This window comes from Nicotiana tabacum, chromosome 2, assembly GCF_000715075.1.
Source record: "Nicotiana tabacum cultivar K326 chromosome 2, ASM71507v2, whole genome shotgun sequence".
NCBI lineage: Eukaryota > Viridiplantae > Streptophyta > Magnoliopsida > Solanales > Solanaceae > Nicotiana > Nicotiana tabacum.
The window spans coordinates 35,011,920-35,025,511 of NC_134081.1; the positions used below are offsets into that span (position 1 = coordinate 35,011,920).

At 38.6% G+C, this 13,592-nt stretch overlaps 1 protein-coding gene across 1 annotated transcript; it reads right to left on the reverse strand.

Moving 5' to 3' along the window:
• Positions 1–10,873: 10,873 nt before the first annotated feature.
• LOC142166433 (uncharacterized) lies at positions 10,874–13,378 on the reverse strand. The gene is made up of 3 exons (XM_075225707.1): positions 13,246–13,378; positions 11,388–11,703; positions 10,874–11,264 (listed from the first exon to the last, which is right to left on the reverse strand). The coding sequence occupies exons 1-3, from the start codon at positions 13,376–13,378 to the stop codon at positions 10,874–10,876; spliced, it is 840 nt and encodes a 279-aa protein (XP_075081808.1).
• Positions 13,379–13,592: the final 214 nt, after the last annotated feature.

Sequence of the window (13,592 nt, forward strand, 5' to 3'; positions counted from 1 at the left end):
CACAAAATAGTCCAACCAAAAAGATAACCATGTCCCATGTTGTTTCAAGAAGATATTATACATACCTTAGGCACAATCAAGAAGATGTTATACATACCTTGGACAACAGCTACAACTCGAAACCCCATCTCAACTTAGTTCCGATATTTTTATTCTAGTTCTAATGCCCCTAGTTGTCAACGACACCTTATTTGGCTTATATTACGATATTCTTTATTTGTAACTCTGATCTAATCCCCACACATTCTGAATCCCTTGTACATATAGTTCTGGACCTCATCTATTGATTTCCATCTTCCTGTAACCATAAATATTTGACGTTTTTCTTCATTGGTTAAATTTTGATTTATAGAAGAAACTGACGTTGTGAAACAACTTACCTTCATACTACTTCTTTCTACTTCGCCCTTTCCTTATTGTCTATCCTAAGTCTTATCCTTGATGTCGACTTTATTGTTTCAACTTTGATGGTTTCTTTTTTTTTAGATTTCTTTCCTATGAAATATCGTACTAACTCCCTTGTTCTTACTGTCATCTCGATTATCCCTCATGGTTGAAATATTTACACATTACCATGGTCTATCTTCAATTTCAAGAGTCATCATACTCGGGTCCCTTTCTAACTCCATATGATTGTTCTTCCTTCTCCTTTCAATCTCAGTAATTTCCTTTGGAGTTATATCTTCTAACTTTAACGAATTCTTCATGTTAACATTCCCATATATAAAGTTTTTAACTATGCTTGTCGTATATTTATAAACCAATATTGTCTCTTTTCTATGTCCTTTGTACCCGTGCGTTACTTTAAAATTGCTTATACGTCTTTCTGTCCCAATCTTCCAATCTTTTTGTTGCTAAACGAAAATGCTCTTGACTTAGTGCTTTACTACCTCGTCCCCCCCCCCCCCAGGAAAATAGTTTAATGTTTAACGCTTGAAGTCCTACTCGTCTTTTCGCCTTCCATAGGTCCGCATTCCTAGTAGCTTACAATTGTCCTATGGGTAACCTTTCTTCCTCTGAGACAATTTATAGGGGTCTATATATGTAACGAGTCATACGTTCTTGCTGGCATGCCTTCTTTCGATAAGTTTAACTTTAGCTCACGTGGCTTGTTAAGAAGATCTTTATAAATTTCTTTTAGGGTTCTTCTCCCACCGATCCTCTTCCTCCTTCTGCTGATTCACTCATTCTATCACTGCAATGCTAGCTAGTGTGAGAGTCCTTTGAGTCTTTAATCGGTACCTTAGTTCTAGTTCATCCTAAGACATTCTCCGATATCAGCACCTCACATATGTATGAATAAATTGACCTTCCGATAATCCCCGTTAAAATTACTAATCCACTTTTAATGAAAACGGTGCCCATATTGCTTTATAACCTTAGAGCTCATTTGCCTACGAATCTTATTGTACTCCCATATTTTAACTTATGTCCCTTAATAATCTTCCCTATTCACTCACATTGCTCTATTTAGTTTCGCACAAACCTTTCACAACATTCCATTTCTCGCTTCTTTTGAAGTAATTTCAACAAAATATCCTTGATTCTCGAATTCTCGTACTCTAACAGGCTTCATTCTTTAGTTGTCTAATATTTCTTTACTTATCTGATCACGCTCAAGTCATTGCGCAAACCTAATCTGCTATAAACTACCACCATTAACTGTCCTGGACCTCTTAGTCCATCCCATAGCTTCATCAGAATCATCTCATGAAAATATAGACGGCTCTTTCTCTTTGAACTGCTTAGGTTATGAATTTCCTGACCATTCAAGGGCTCTATCACTATCAGGGGCCCTGGGCTGACGCCAATCTTGAGAGGCTACTAACTGCGTTAATACATGTACTGTTGTTCTTATATAAACAGGGTCGATGGTGGAACTCACAAAGTTAATGATGCTGGAGCCTCCCTCAATTCCTATTGTACTAGTGGAATCAGGGCTATTTGAGGGAGTGACTCACCCTGGTCCTTAGACGGATCTGTCTCAATGGAGGGCGTGCATCTCATACCCCCTCCCAATCCTTCCTTAACATCCAGACTAGCCGTAGCTCTTCTGGGTAATGATATCTTCGTACAACCTACATCAGCACATACGTTAGCCTTGATTCCCTACAACTCCGCTCTTTTGCATGATCTAGAATATAAAAGGAAGGTAATAATCCTAAATGTCCTGCAACCTTCTGTTTAAAAGTGTGGTGCACAACACACTCATAAACAAAACTCTACTAAATACGACTTGTAGACATCCCTAGGATAGACCTGCTCTAATACCAAGTTTGTCACGACCCAAATCGGAGGGACGTGACGGGCACCCAGTGCCTTACTCAATCGAGTACCCACGTAACGCATCTTTCTTATCATACCATCATGTGTAAATGGGACAAAAAGGCAGTCATGAGATAACCAGAATAGAACATAAGGAAATACTCGACATAGGATGACTCAACATGATATAAAAACTTATACATGTGACATACGGTCCTATAAGGACGACATGATCATTTGTACACTCAAAACATAGGCCGACAAGGCCATACAAGTATCCATATACATGACATATGTCTACAAGCCTCTAAGAGTACATAAACATCATAAAGATTGAGACAGGGCCCCACCATACCAATCAATATATGTCCAAGGCATACTGACCAAATAGGAAACTTTGGAGCAAGTGGAGTGCACCAACACCTTCCGCTGAGCTGATAGCCTACTAGGAAGATCGTCAACCTGTCTATGAGGACATGAGGGCATGAAATGTAACGTCCCCAGCCAAAAGGGATGTCAGTACGAATAAAGTACTGAGTATGTAAGGCTGGAAAGCATAAGTAAGAACAATAATGTAAAGAGAGATAGAGAAGATACAACCTGTAACATCTGAGTACCTCTGAAGGCTACTGACATGAAATGCATGATACATATATATACATAAGCTTTTAAAATCATTCACCTCTGTGGGCATCATCATCATCATATCATACCCGGCCGTAATAGGCTCGGTAAAAACGTACCCAGCCATCATCAGGCTTGGTAGAATCGTACCCGATCACGTGGAGCTCGGTAAAACCCAAATGATCAGTGGTTGCATAGTAGGTGCTGTACCCAGCCGACTATAGCGCAACTCGGTAGAGTAAAATAAATACATATATATAATGCATGCTAGACTCATAGAATCACGTTCTAAACCTTTCGGAGTGACGTAAGGTCGTTACACTTTCGATAAACGTTATCGACATTCATACCATCAATATGGACCTCAATAGGATTCAAGGATCATACATACATACTTATAATAACTTGATAAGGAAGGAACAACATGGACGTCCTTAGTTTCTAGGAGTAGATCCGTTATGAAATAGTATATCGTTTACTTTCATTTCACTTTAGATCATGCCAAAAGAAAGAAGGAAGTGCCTTAACATACCTGTATGATGTCTTCCTTATTCCTCAACCAAGCTCAACACAACTTCTTGCTCCTATAGCAAGTGAAATGATATTATCATCAACATATAATGTCGTACCATCGTATTTGGCTAGTCGTATAGCTTAAGGAAAATTGGGCAGCAACTCCCATGTTTTTACTACATCCCAAAGACGACTAAGGGTCATCAACAGCCCAACAACAACAACAATAACCAACAATAGCAACAACAACAATATAATCTAATATGAGCTTCTCCGATTATCTTAACAATCATATTGAGCAGCAAACTCGTTTTTACTAATAAAAAAATATAAATTGAATCCAACTTTTGTTCCATAAATTAGCTTACAATCTTCATAACATCATACTTATATGTACTATATTATTCCTAGTTCAAAACATCCACAAAATGCCTTCGAAAATAATCCCATACGCCTAGCACCTAAACTTTTATCGTCAATCACTTGTTTTTCCTATTTTCCTTTTCAATGAACTTAATTAACAACTAGATAAGATTAAAAACAGAAGACTTAGCATTATCAAATTATTTCTCATAATTTCCAGCCACCACAAACCATATATTTAGCCACAAAACAGTCTAACCAAAAAGATAACCATATCCCATGTTCTTTCAAGTGCTATCTTATGGTTTTTCACTCAAACAACACAACCAACACAAGATTAACCTTAGGAACAATTAAGAAGATGATATACATACCTTGTACAGATTCTACAACTCAAAACCCCATCTCAACTTAGCTCATAACAGCCCTCAATCACACCACAACATCATAGAAGTATTCTTTTGTAGTCTTTAACACTTTTGATGATGATTTGAGTTGATTCCCCTTGAGTTTGATTCTTGGGATCTTGGGATATGTTAGAGAGGGTTTGTAGAGCTTTTGGACTAATTTTGGGTGAGAAATGACCCGAAATGAGGCTGAAACATCTTTTAAAAGAAGAAAGGTCAGTGACCGTCTCAAGTGGGTCCCAACAGGAGCTGCTTGTGCAGTCTCTCAAAAATGCGAATATCTCTCTACTAAGATGTCATATCGACAAACGGTTTAATGCATTGGAAATTAGACTTGTAGATTGTCAATTTGGTGGGTAGATCACCCCGTAATTATAAGTACATTGAGAGAAGAGTTCAGTAAAATAGGACCTAAACTTCATGAAATGTTATGAACGTAACTTGTGATGACTTTCGTCGACTTTTTTTTCACAACTCGCTTGGCTTCAAAACATAACACACGGCTCTCATACAACTAAATTACCTCATAAAATTACCTTCTTATCATCGTAATCACCCTAGTATCACGTCACAAGTATGGGTTATAACGCTCCCAACTTACCAGCTTTCGACGAAACTTATTTGCTTCGATTCGATTAGCGTCTTAACCTTCCAAACCTCATGATACTTCCTTAAAAATTGTCTTAACCCATCATTATCTTTTTAAAGTTCCTTCAACTCTCCGACTCAAATTGATTTACTTAAGATGAATTCTAACATGAAAGTACGGGGTGTAACATCCTTCCCCCTTTTGAACATTCGTCCTCGAATGTAAATGAGTCTTAGTGGAGAAGCTAGCCCTTACAAATTTTGCGGAAATTTCGATAGAGTCTCCTCTGCAAACAGGACTATCCCATTCCTTGTATCCAAATAATTATGCTCCTGATAATGTTGTAACTCTTCAATTCTAAAATATCGGTTAATCATAGAATGAGTGTTAATCAAAATCACATGGCATGGGTTATGAAAACACATGACCAAGCTACAGTCGTCAAGAATCTTCTATCTGAACTAATTGAGGGTACTTAGAATTTATCTCATCTCCGGCTTCCCACGTCTTACCTTCAACGTTCATATTCCTCTATGATATGATTACGGAAGTCATTTCTTGGTCCCCAACTTGTGGACCTACCATCTAAAATTGCAATTAGAACCTCTTCGTAAGACAAGTTCTCTGTAATCTGAACATCATGTGCTTCTGCAACATAGATTCCCGATTTATTAATAACAATTGAAATCTTCTCCTAAGATCTGCCTTCTACTACTTGTATATCATTTAATGAATTTCTTCAATATTGGAACATGATAACCGGATGAACAGATCCTAATTCTAAGGGAAAATTCAATTTAGTCCCTTTCCTAGGTAGTTTGGAGTGGGTTTATATATGCCTTGATTAGCTTGTCCCATTAAGTTACTATGCTCTTCATGAGCGAAGATTTCAAGAAGGCCTCATTATCAACTCCAGATTTCCTTAAGTCTCATCATCGCATTTTGGGGTTTGATCTATGACGCTTCTAAGAACAAACAATCTTGAAACAGGCTGACTTTTCTATAACTTGATACATTATATCATGTCGATTAATTATGTCTTTCAAACTACCTTATGGGGAATCTACATTTCCTTCTGCATCATGCTTTATAAGGAGCTACTCCATGCAGTTTAAAATATATCCTTATGACCCCCCCGCATATATAGATACTACTATAGTTATTGTTATGCACTACTCAATAGTCAGTAATTGATTATCCCATCCTTCTATAAAATTTGACATCTTAGATTGTAACATGTCTTTGAGCATCTGAATTGTACGCTTTACTTGCTAGAATTATCTTATGTACCCATGTTTCTTGAGAGGGCTTTCAGAAGCTATCTGTAACTGAGCACCTCTATTAATCGTAATCGAGGCAGAAACATTTTGTGCCCGATCTACCTTCAGCACCTTTCAATTTTACATAACCTTTAGTAATTTGTCCAGTAAAAGTAAACTGATTTTTGTCAAACTAACCACAGTCATCCATGTAGAATTGAACTTGCTATATTTGTAACGAATCTTATGCCAATCTTTTCTCCTTTTCATATTGGGTTACTTTATTTGTGTCAATCCATTGGGTTCCTGATATTGTATTTTGTCCGATCAACAACTGGAATATTAAGCTACGAGCACTACAATGATTTCCTTCATCTCGTTATACCAATGTAATCCTTTGATATCATGGTATAATTTTGACGTTTCGATATGAATAGAATAGCGGGAATAATGAACATTTGTCCTAATACGCAATCGGCCATGATATTTCAAGATCCCTCCTTCAATAGACTCAAAAAGCTGTAGTTGTCTCTTGCCGAATACTTCTTTTAACTTTCCCTAAAACGGAAATCTTGCCTATCTACAAGAGATGACTCTACCATATTTGGCCATTATATTTTTATTACTGAGTCTGCCAAGCATATTCTGAACCTATTAATTGGTGAAGACCTCTAGTCAACCCTTTTTTCCTTTTGGGGCTTTCTCATTTATCAAACCACCCGTGACTTATGACTAAATGCATCCCTTACAATCTTAGTTCCGATATTGTTATTCTAGTTCTAAGCCGTATTATGTGAAACATGTATACTATTATGGTTCTCCATTTCTCCTTATATTTCTCACTGCCCCTAGTTGTCAACGACATCTTATTTGGCTACATCAAGATATTCTTTATTTGCAATTCTGATCTAATCCCCACACATTCCGAATCCCTCGCACATATAGTTCTGGACCTCATCTATTGATTTTTGTCTTCTTGTTACCGTAAACATTTGACGTATTTCTTTGTTGGTTAAATTTTGATTTATAGAAGAAACTGACGTTGTGAAACAGCTTACCTTCATACTGCTTCTTTCTACTTCGTCCTTTCCTTATTGTCTATCCTAAGTCTTATCCTTGATGTCGACTTTATAGTTTCTCATTTTTATATTCTTTTCCCATGAAATATTGTACTAACTCCCTTGTTCTTGCTGTCATCTCGATTATCCCTTATGGTTGCAACATTTAGACATTACCATGGTCCATCTTTAATTTCAAGAGTCATCATACTCGAATCCCTTTCTAACTCCTTATGATAGTTCTTCCTTCTCCTTTCAATCTCAGTAATTTCTTTTGGAGTTATATCTTCCAACTTTAATGAATACTTCACATTAACATTCCCATGTATAAAGTTTTTGACTATGCTTGTCGTCTATTTATAAACCAATATTGTCTCTTTTCTATATCCTTTGTACCTATGCGTTACTTTAAAATTGCTTATATGCCTTTCTATTTTATCCTCCAATCTTTTTGTTGCTCAACAAAAATGCTCTTGGCTTAGTGCTTTACCACCTCGTCTTCCCCTCTTAAGGAAAATAGTTTAATGTTTAACGCTTGAAGTCCAACTCGTCTTTCTGCCTTCCATAGGTCCGCATTCCTAGTATCTTACAATTGTCCTATAGGTAACCTTTCTTCCTCTGAGACAATTTATAGGGGTCTATATATGTAACGAGTCATACGTTCTTGCTGGCATGCCTTCTTTCGATAAGTTTAACTTTAGTTTACGTGGCTTGTTAAGGAGATCTTTATAAATTTCTTTTAGGGTTCTTCTCCCACCGATCCTCTTCCTCCTTCTACTATAGCGCCTTAAGTTAGAACGCTATACCTTCCCGCCCGTTTGAGTTCAAATACAATGCCTTAAGTAAGGGCGATATACTTAACTAGGCAAACAACCATTAAGGTATAGCGCCTTATAAAAGGCCTTATAGATTATGGTCACCAGTTTGTTTTTCCACACATTTTGGTTCTTTGAGTTCAAAAGACCATATTTTGTTTCAGATTCTTTCTTTGATTCAGTTTGTATCGATCGCAGTGTCTTCAGGCCACTTTGAGTATACTTTTGACGACTTGGAAACTTTAACGCGAAGGTAATTTTTTCTTCTTTTCTAGTGCTTTCTTCCTTCATTGATTTTTTTTTGTAGGTCAAACGAGAAATATATATTCTTGTTTAACGAGATGATACAAGCATGAAGAAGGTGATCTTAGGGTGTGAAGGGATAGGTACCCATCCTCGCCCGTATATCGGAGATATTACTCTCAACGTCTCGACTATCGGAGAGATTACTCTTAATGTGGCCCGACTATCGAAGAGATTACTCTCAATGTGGCTTGACTGTCAGAGAGATTACTCTCAATGTGGCCCGACTATTAGAGATATTACTCTCAATGTGGCATGACTATCAGAGAGATTACTCTCAAGGTCCCGACTATCAGAGAGATTACTCTTAATGTGGCCCGACTATTGGAGAAATTACTCTCAGCGTGGCTCGACTATCAGAGAGATTACTCTCAATGTGGCTCGACTATCAGAGAGTTTACTCTCAAGGTGGACAGACTATCGGAGAGATTACTCTCGAGGGGACCCGACTATCAGAGAGATTACTCTCAGGTTGTGAAGGGATGGATACTCGTCCCTGCCCAAAAAACCCGGAGGCCATTTCAGGACGCAAAGGTTCATATGGCATATCGAAGTAAAAGTACATGGCAAAAAATAGATGGACAAATCCTCAAACATCATATGGGAGGACAAATCCATGGTAGCATATAGAAGGAAAAGTTCATAAAGAGGCCAACGTAAGGTGCAAAGGGACTTACATGTCCACCTTAAGATTGGAAAATTATAGTTCCTTTTAAGGACAAACCCACAAAGAGGCGAACTTAAGGTGCAAAGGGACTTAAATGTCCACCTTAAGATTGGAAAATTAGAAAGTTTCAACTCAAACACTTGGTGAACTTTGAATATTTGGCGGACTTCGCAGACTTTAACTTGAAGAGTGATGGACTTTTAAACTTCAACTTGAAAAATTAGAAGGCTTGAAGACTTAAACTTGATGATTTGGAGGACTTAAATAATTCAACTTGAAGACCGACGGACTTGAAGACTTCAACTTGAAGACCGACGGACTTGAAGACTTCAACTTGGAGAGTTGGAAGGCTTTAATATTTCAACTTGAAGAGCAGCGAACTTGAAGACCGGTGGACGTAAATATTTGGTGAACATGAAGACATAGTGAATCTCCGGGCTTCGATGCAAATACTTAGTAGCCTCCTAAAAGACTAAAATCATTCCAGTGAAGATACCAATTTACCACAGAGGCTTTCCCCCTTTCAACCAAATAGGATCCAAAGTTCAATAGAAGAATAGTATCTCAACTCAATTTTCAATTGCTGGTTGAATAGATTGCATTCCATCATGCTTCATTCGAACAATGATTGGGGCAGTATGTATCTTTTGAACTTATGCGACTGAACTTAGAATGAAACTCTAAAATGCCTACGTACCTCGGTGAAGAGGATCAAGTCATACCGTAGTTCAGAATGGGTGGATGTTTTTTTATGTCCTAAGTTTTGCCTAGGCCGCATCTTTTGAGGTTTTTCAACCTAGCAGACTTTTTTTTATGTCTTAACTTTTGCCTAGGCTGCCTCTTTCGAGAATTTCAACCTAGTAGACTTTTTTTGATATCCTAACTTTTTCCTAGGCCGCCTCTTTTGAGGTTTTCAACCTAGCGGACTTTTGTTTCTTTTTTATTTTGTGTCGTACACAGTTTAGACTCATGCGGCCCAGGAGCGTAGGAACATGCAGTTTAGGCTCATGCGTCAAGGAGCATTGAAAATTCAAGGATAATACTTCTTCAAAAACTTGACATCTGCATCAACCAGCTTGTAAGCCCCACTTGAATAAGCTTCTTGCATGACATATGGACCATCCCATTTTAAAGTGAACTTCCCTACAGTTTTATGGGAAGTAATAATGGGTCTTCATACGACAAGTACTTGATTTACTACTTGAAAGGATCTTGGGCGAACTATTTTATTGAAGGCGCGAGACGATCAAGCTTGATAACATTCAAGACTTTGTTGAGCTTCCAACATCTTCTCATCAAGATTCTCCAATTATGCTAATCGAAGTCCAGCATTTTCTTCATCAGTGATCCCTTCTTGAATAGCTAATCGTAATGGAGGTATTTGACGCTCGAGTGGCAAGACGGCTTCGACTCCATAAACAAGTGCATAAGGGGTCGCTGTGTTGGCGTGCGGTGAGTTGTCCTATATGCCCATATAGCTTCTTCCGTATGGTCATGCCAATCTCGTTTGGATTTGGAGACGACTTTCTTTAACAAGTTGCATAGAGTCTTGTTGAATGCTTCGGCTAGACCATTGGCAGCAGCATTGTACATAGAAGAGTTACGTTGCTTGAAGCCAAAGACTTCACAAATCTTGTTCATCAACCTATTGTCGAACGGCTTTCCATTATCCGTTATTATGTAGCGAGGAATTCCAAAGCAATAGATAATGTTTACTTGGATGAAACTTGCAACATTTTCCTTCTTTACTTCCTTAAGAGCCATAACTTCAGTCCATTTTGAGAAGTAATCAGTTGCAGCCAAGATGGCAGTGGTCCAACAACATCCAATCCCCAAGCGTCACTCGACTAGGATGCAACAGTCGGGTGCAAAACTTCAGGAGGCTGATGAATACAATTTGCATGGGAATTGGCAAGCCTTGAATCTTCGAGCATAGTCCAAGTAATCTTTTACCATCATTGGCCAATAATATCCCATCCTTTTTATGTGAAAGTGGAGCTTTGGTCCAGACTAGTGTGACCCATATACCCCAGAATGTGCTTCTTGTAAAGCTTGGAGTGCTTCATCATCCCCTAAGCATCGCAATAGCACTCCCTCGAACGACCTTCTGTATAGAGTATCTTTGTAGTAAAGGAAGCGAGGTGCATGACCATGGATTTTAGTCCTTCTCCTTAGATTTTCTGGAAGTATCCCATAGCTTAAGTAGTCAATGATAGGTTGTCTCCATACTTCCTTTTCAGCTTCAGAAACGGCCACAAGATGCTCTAGTTCATTTTCTCCACTTTCACCTTCATTTGGCTGCAATACTACCCATTTTTGGCAGATAGCATCTTGCGCTTGATTAGGGAGGGTTAGCGATGAAGCTAGGGCAGCTAAAGCATCAGCCTTCTTGTTTTCTTTTCTAGGAAAATGTTGAATAATCACATCACCAATCCATCCCATTAGTTTCTTAGCATAATTATGATAAAGGTGTAGTTCAGGTTTCTTTACCTCGTAACTACCTAAAAGCTGATTGACCACTAACTGGGAGTCACCAAAGACTTGAAATTGCAACTGCTTCATATCAACAACCATTTCAAGCCCAAGTATTAATGCTTGATACTCAGCAACATTATTGGAACAAAGTTGTGTCAACATTAAAGAGTAGGGCAGAACTTTGCCTTGAGAGGTGACAAATACTACGCCAGCACCAGCTCCTTCGCGATGTGCAGCACCATCAAAGTACATCTTCCATGGAGGTTGAACGTCAACGACCATTGTGTCCTCATCAGCTAGTTCGTCAGTTAGCTCCCAGTCATCAAGTATCGGATGATCTACCAAGAAGTCTGCCAATGCTTGTCCTTTTACAGCCTTTTGAGGGATGTACAAAATCTTAAATTGTTGTAATTTGAGGTACCATCTCGCTAATCGATCACTAAGAACAGGTTTTGACATCACGAATTTGATGGGATTCGCTTTAGAAACAAGACAAACAACATGAGCTTGAAAGTAGTGCTTCAACTTTTGAATTGAGAAGACTAGCGCCAAACACAACTTTTCAATTGGTGAATAATTCAGCTTGTTTGGTGTCATCATCCTGCTTAAGTATTAAATAGAGTTTTCTTTCCCCTCACTATTTACTTGGGCCAATAGTGCTCCAACAGACCTTTCTTGTGCTAAAATATATAGTATCAACGACTTTCCAGGTATAGGGGCTGCCAAACCCAGAGGCTTCATCAAGTAAATTTTGATGCTTCCAAAGGCATTGCTACAAGATTGGTCCCACTTAAAAGGAACGCCTTTCTTCATGAGGCAACTGAATGGTTGGCACCTCCCAGCTAAGTTCGAGATGAATCTCCTAAGTTATGCTTGCTTTCCTTGCAGACTTTGCAATTCATGAATATCGCGAGGCTCAAGCATCTTCAAAATGGCATTCATTTTGGCTTGATCAATTTCGATCCTTCGATGTCGGACAATGAAACCAAGGAACTTTCCAGAAGTAACTCCAAAGGCATATTTCAATGGATTCATCCTATGTTGGTACCTTCGGAGCAACTCAAACACCATTCTCATGTCGTCAACATAGCATTCGACATTCTTATGGAGAAGATCATCAAAAATATTCTGCATAGCCCTTTGGTAAGTAGCACCAGCGTTCTTGAAGCCAAAAGGCATTACCTTGTAGCAATGGATACCCTTAGGGGTATGAAATGCAGTAAGATCTTCATCTTTTGGGGCCATTCGAATTTGGTTATAGCCCGATGAACCGTCCATAAATAACATTGCCTCGTACCCAGTCGTAGCATCAATCATCGCCTCTAGAATAGGAAGCGGGAATTCATCTTTCGGACATGCATTGGTGACATCCCTGAAGTCAACACACACTCGAATCTGGCCATTTTTCTTCCTTACAAGGACGATACTTGAAACCCATGCTGGTTATTTAACTTCACGAATAAAGCCAGCTTCGATGAGTTTGTTAACTTTGGTTTCAATCAAGGGAACCAAGTCCGGCCTAAAGCACCTTTGAGCTTGTTTAACAGGGCGAGCACTATTCTTGACTGCAAGGTGATGGACTGCTACTTTCAGGTCCAAGCCAGGCATCTCTTTGTAACTCCAAGCAAAGACATCTATGAACTCCTTGAGTAACTCAATATAAGTGTTTTCTTCATCAACTTCTAGTAAAGTACTTAGGTAGGTGGGTCTTGGTTCTTCATCAGTGCCAAGGTTAACATCTTTTAAGGCATCAACTATTGTCTTCACCCCTTCTTCAAGTTTAGGTGGAGCATCTTTCGCATCTTCATCTTCTTGAGGGTCTCCATCATTGAAGGATATATGATAACACGGTGAAACATCCTCCAATTTATCGTCATCCTCCGTTAGAGATAAAACACTATGCTCGCCTTGTGCAGTAACATGATATGAAGAACCCACACTTTCTTCGTCTTCATTATGTTCTTTAGTGTAGACTACAGTGTATGGCTTCACCTTTAGTACCTCATCACACAAAACTGTGACTTTTGTTTGTTGCCTCATTCTAGAAGGAACCAGACTTTGGAAATCCTTAGAGACCTTCTGAATTTTGGGTGAAGCGGGTGTTATTGTATTTCAATAATTTCTTTGGAACTTATTGCCCTTCTTTAATGGACTTGGTCTCTCAAACACGGAAGTCCTCACAATTGATTTTCCAATTCGATCAAAGACAGACGGCTTGTTAGAAGCAGCAAATTCATCTACTACACTGATATAA

Bases quoted from the DNA above. Each gene is read 5' to 3' on its own strand.
- LOC142166433 (XM_075225707.1), bottom strand. From the start codon at position 13,378: ATGAGGCAACAAACAAAAGTCACAGTTTTGTGTGATGAGGTACTAAAG. The intron at 11,704-13,245 runs GCGAGCATAGTG...AGGCTGTAAAAG, and splicing joins ATATCATGTTACTGCACAAG to GACAAGCATTGGCAGACTTC. The intron at 11,265-11,387 runs GTTAGTGGTCAA...ACATTTTCCTAG, and splicing joins CAAGTCTTTGGTGACTCCCA to AAAAGAAAACAAGAAGGCTG.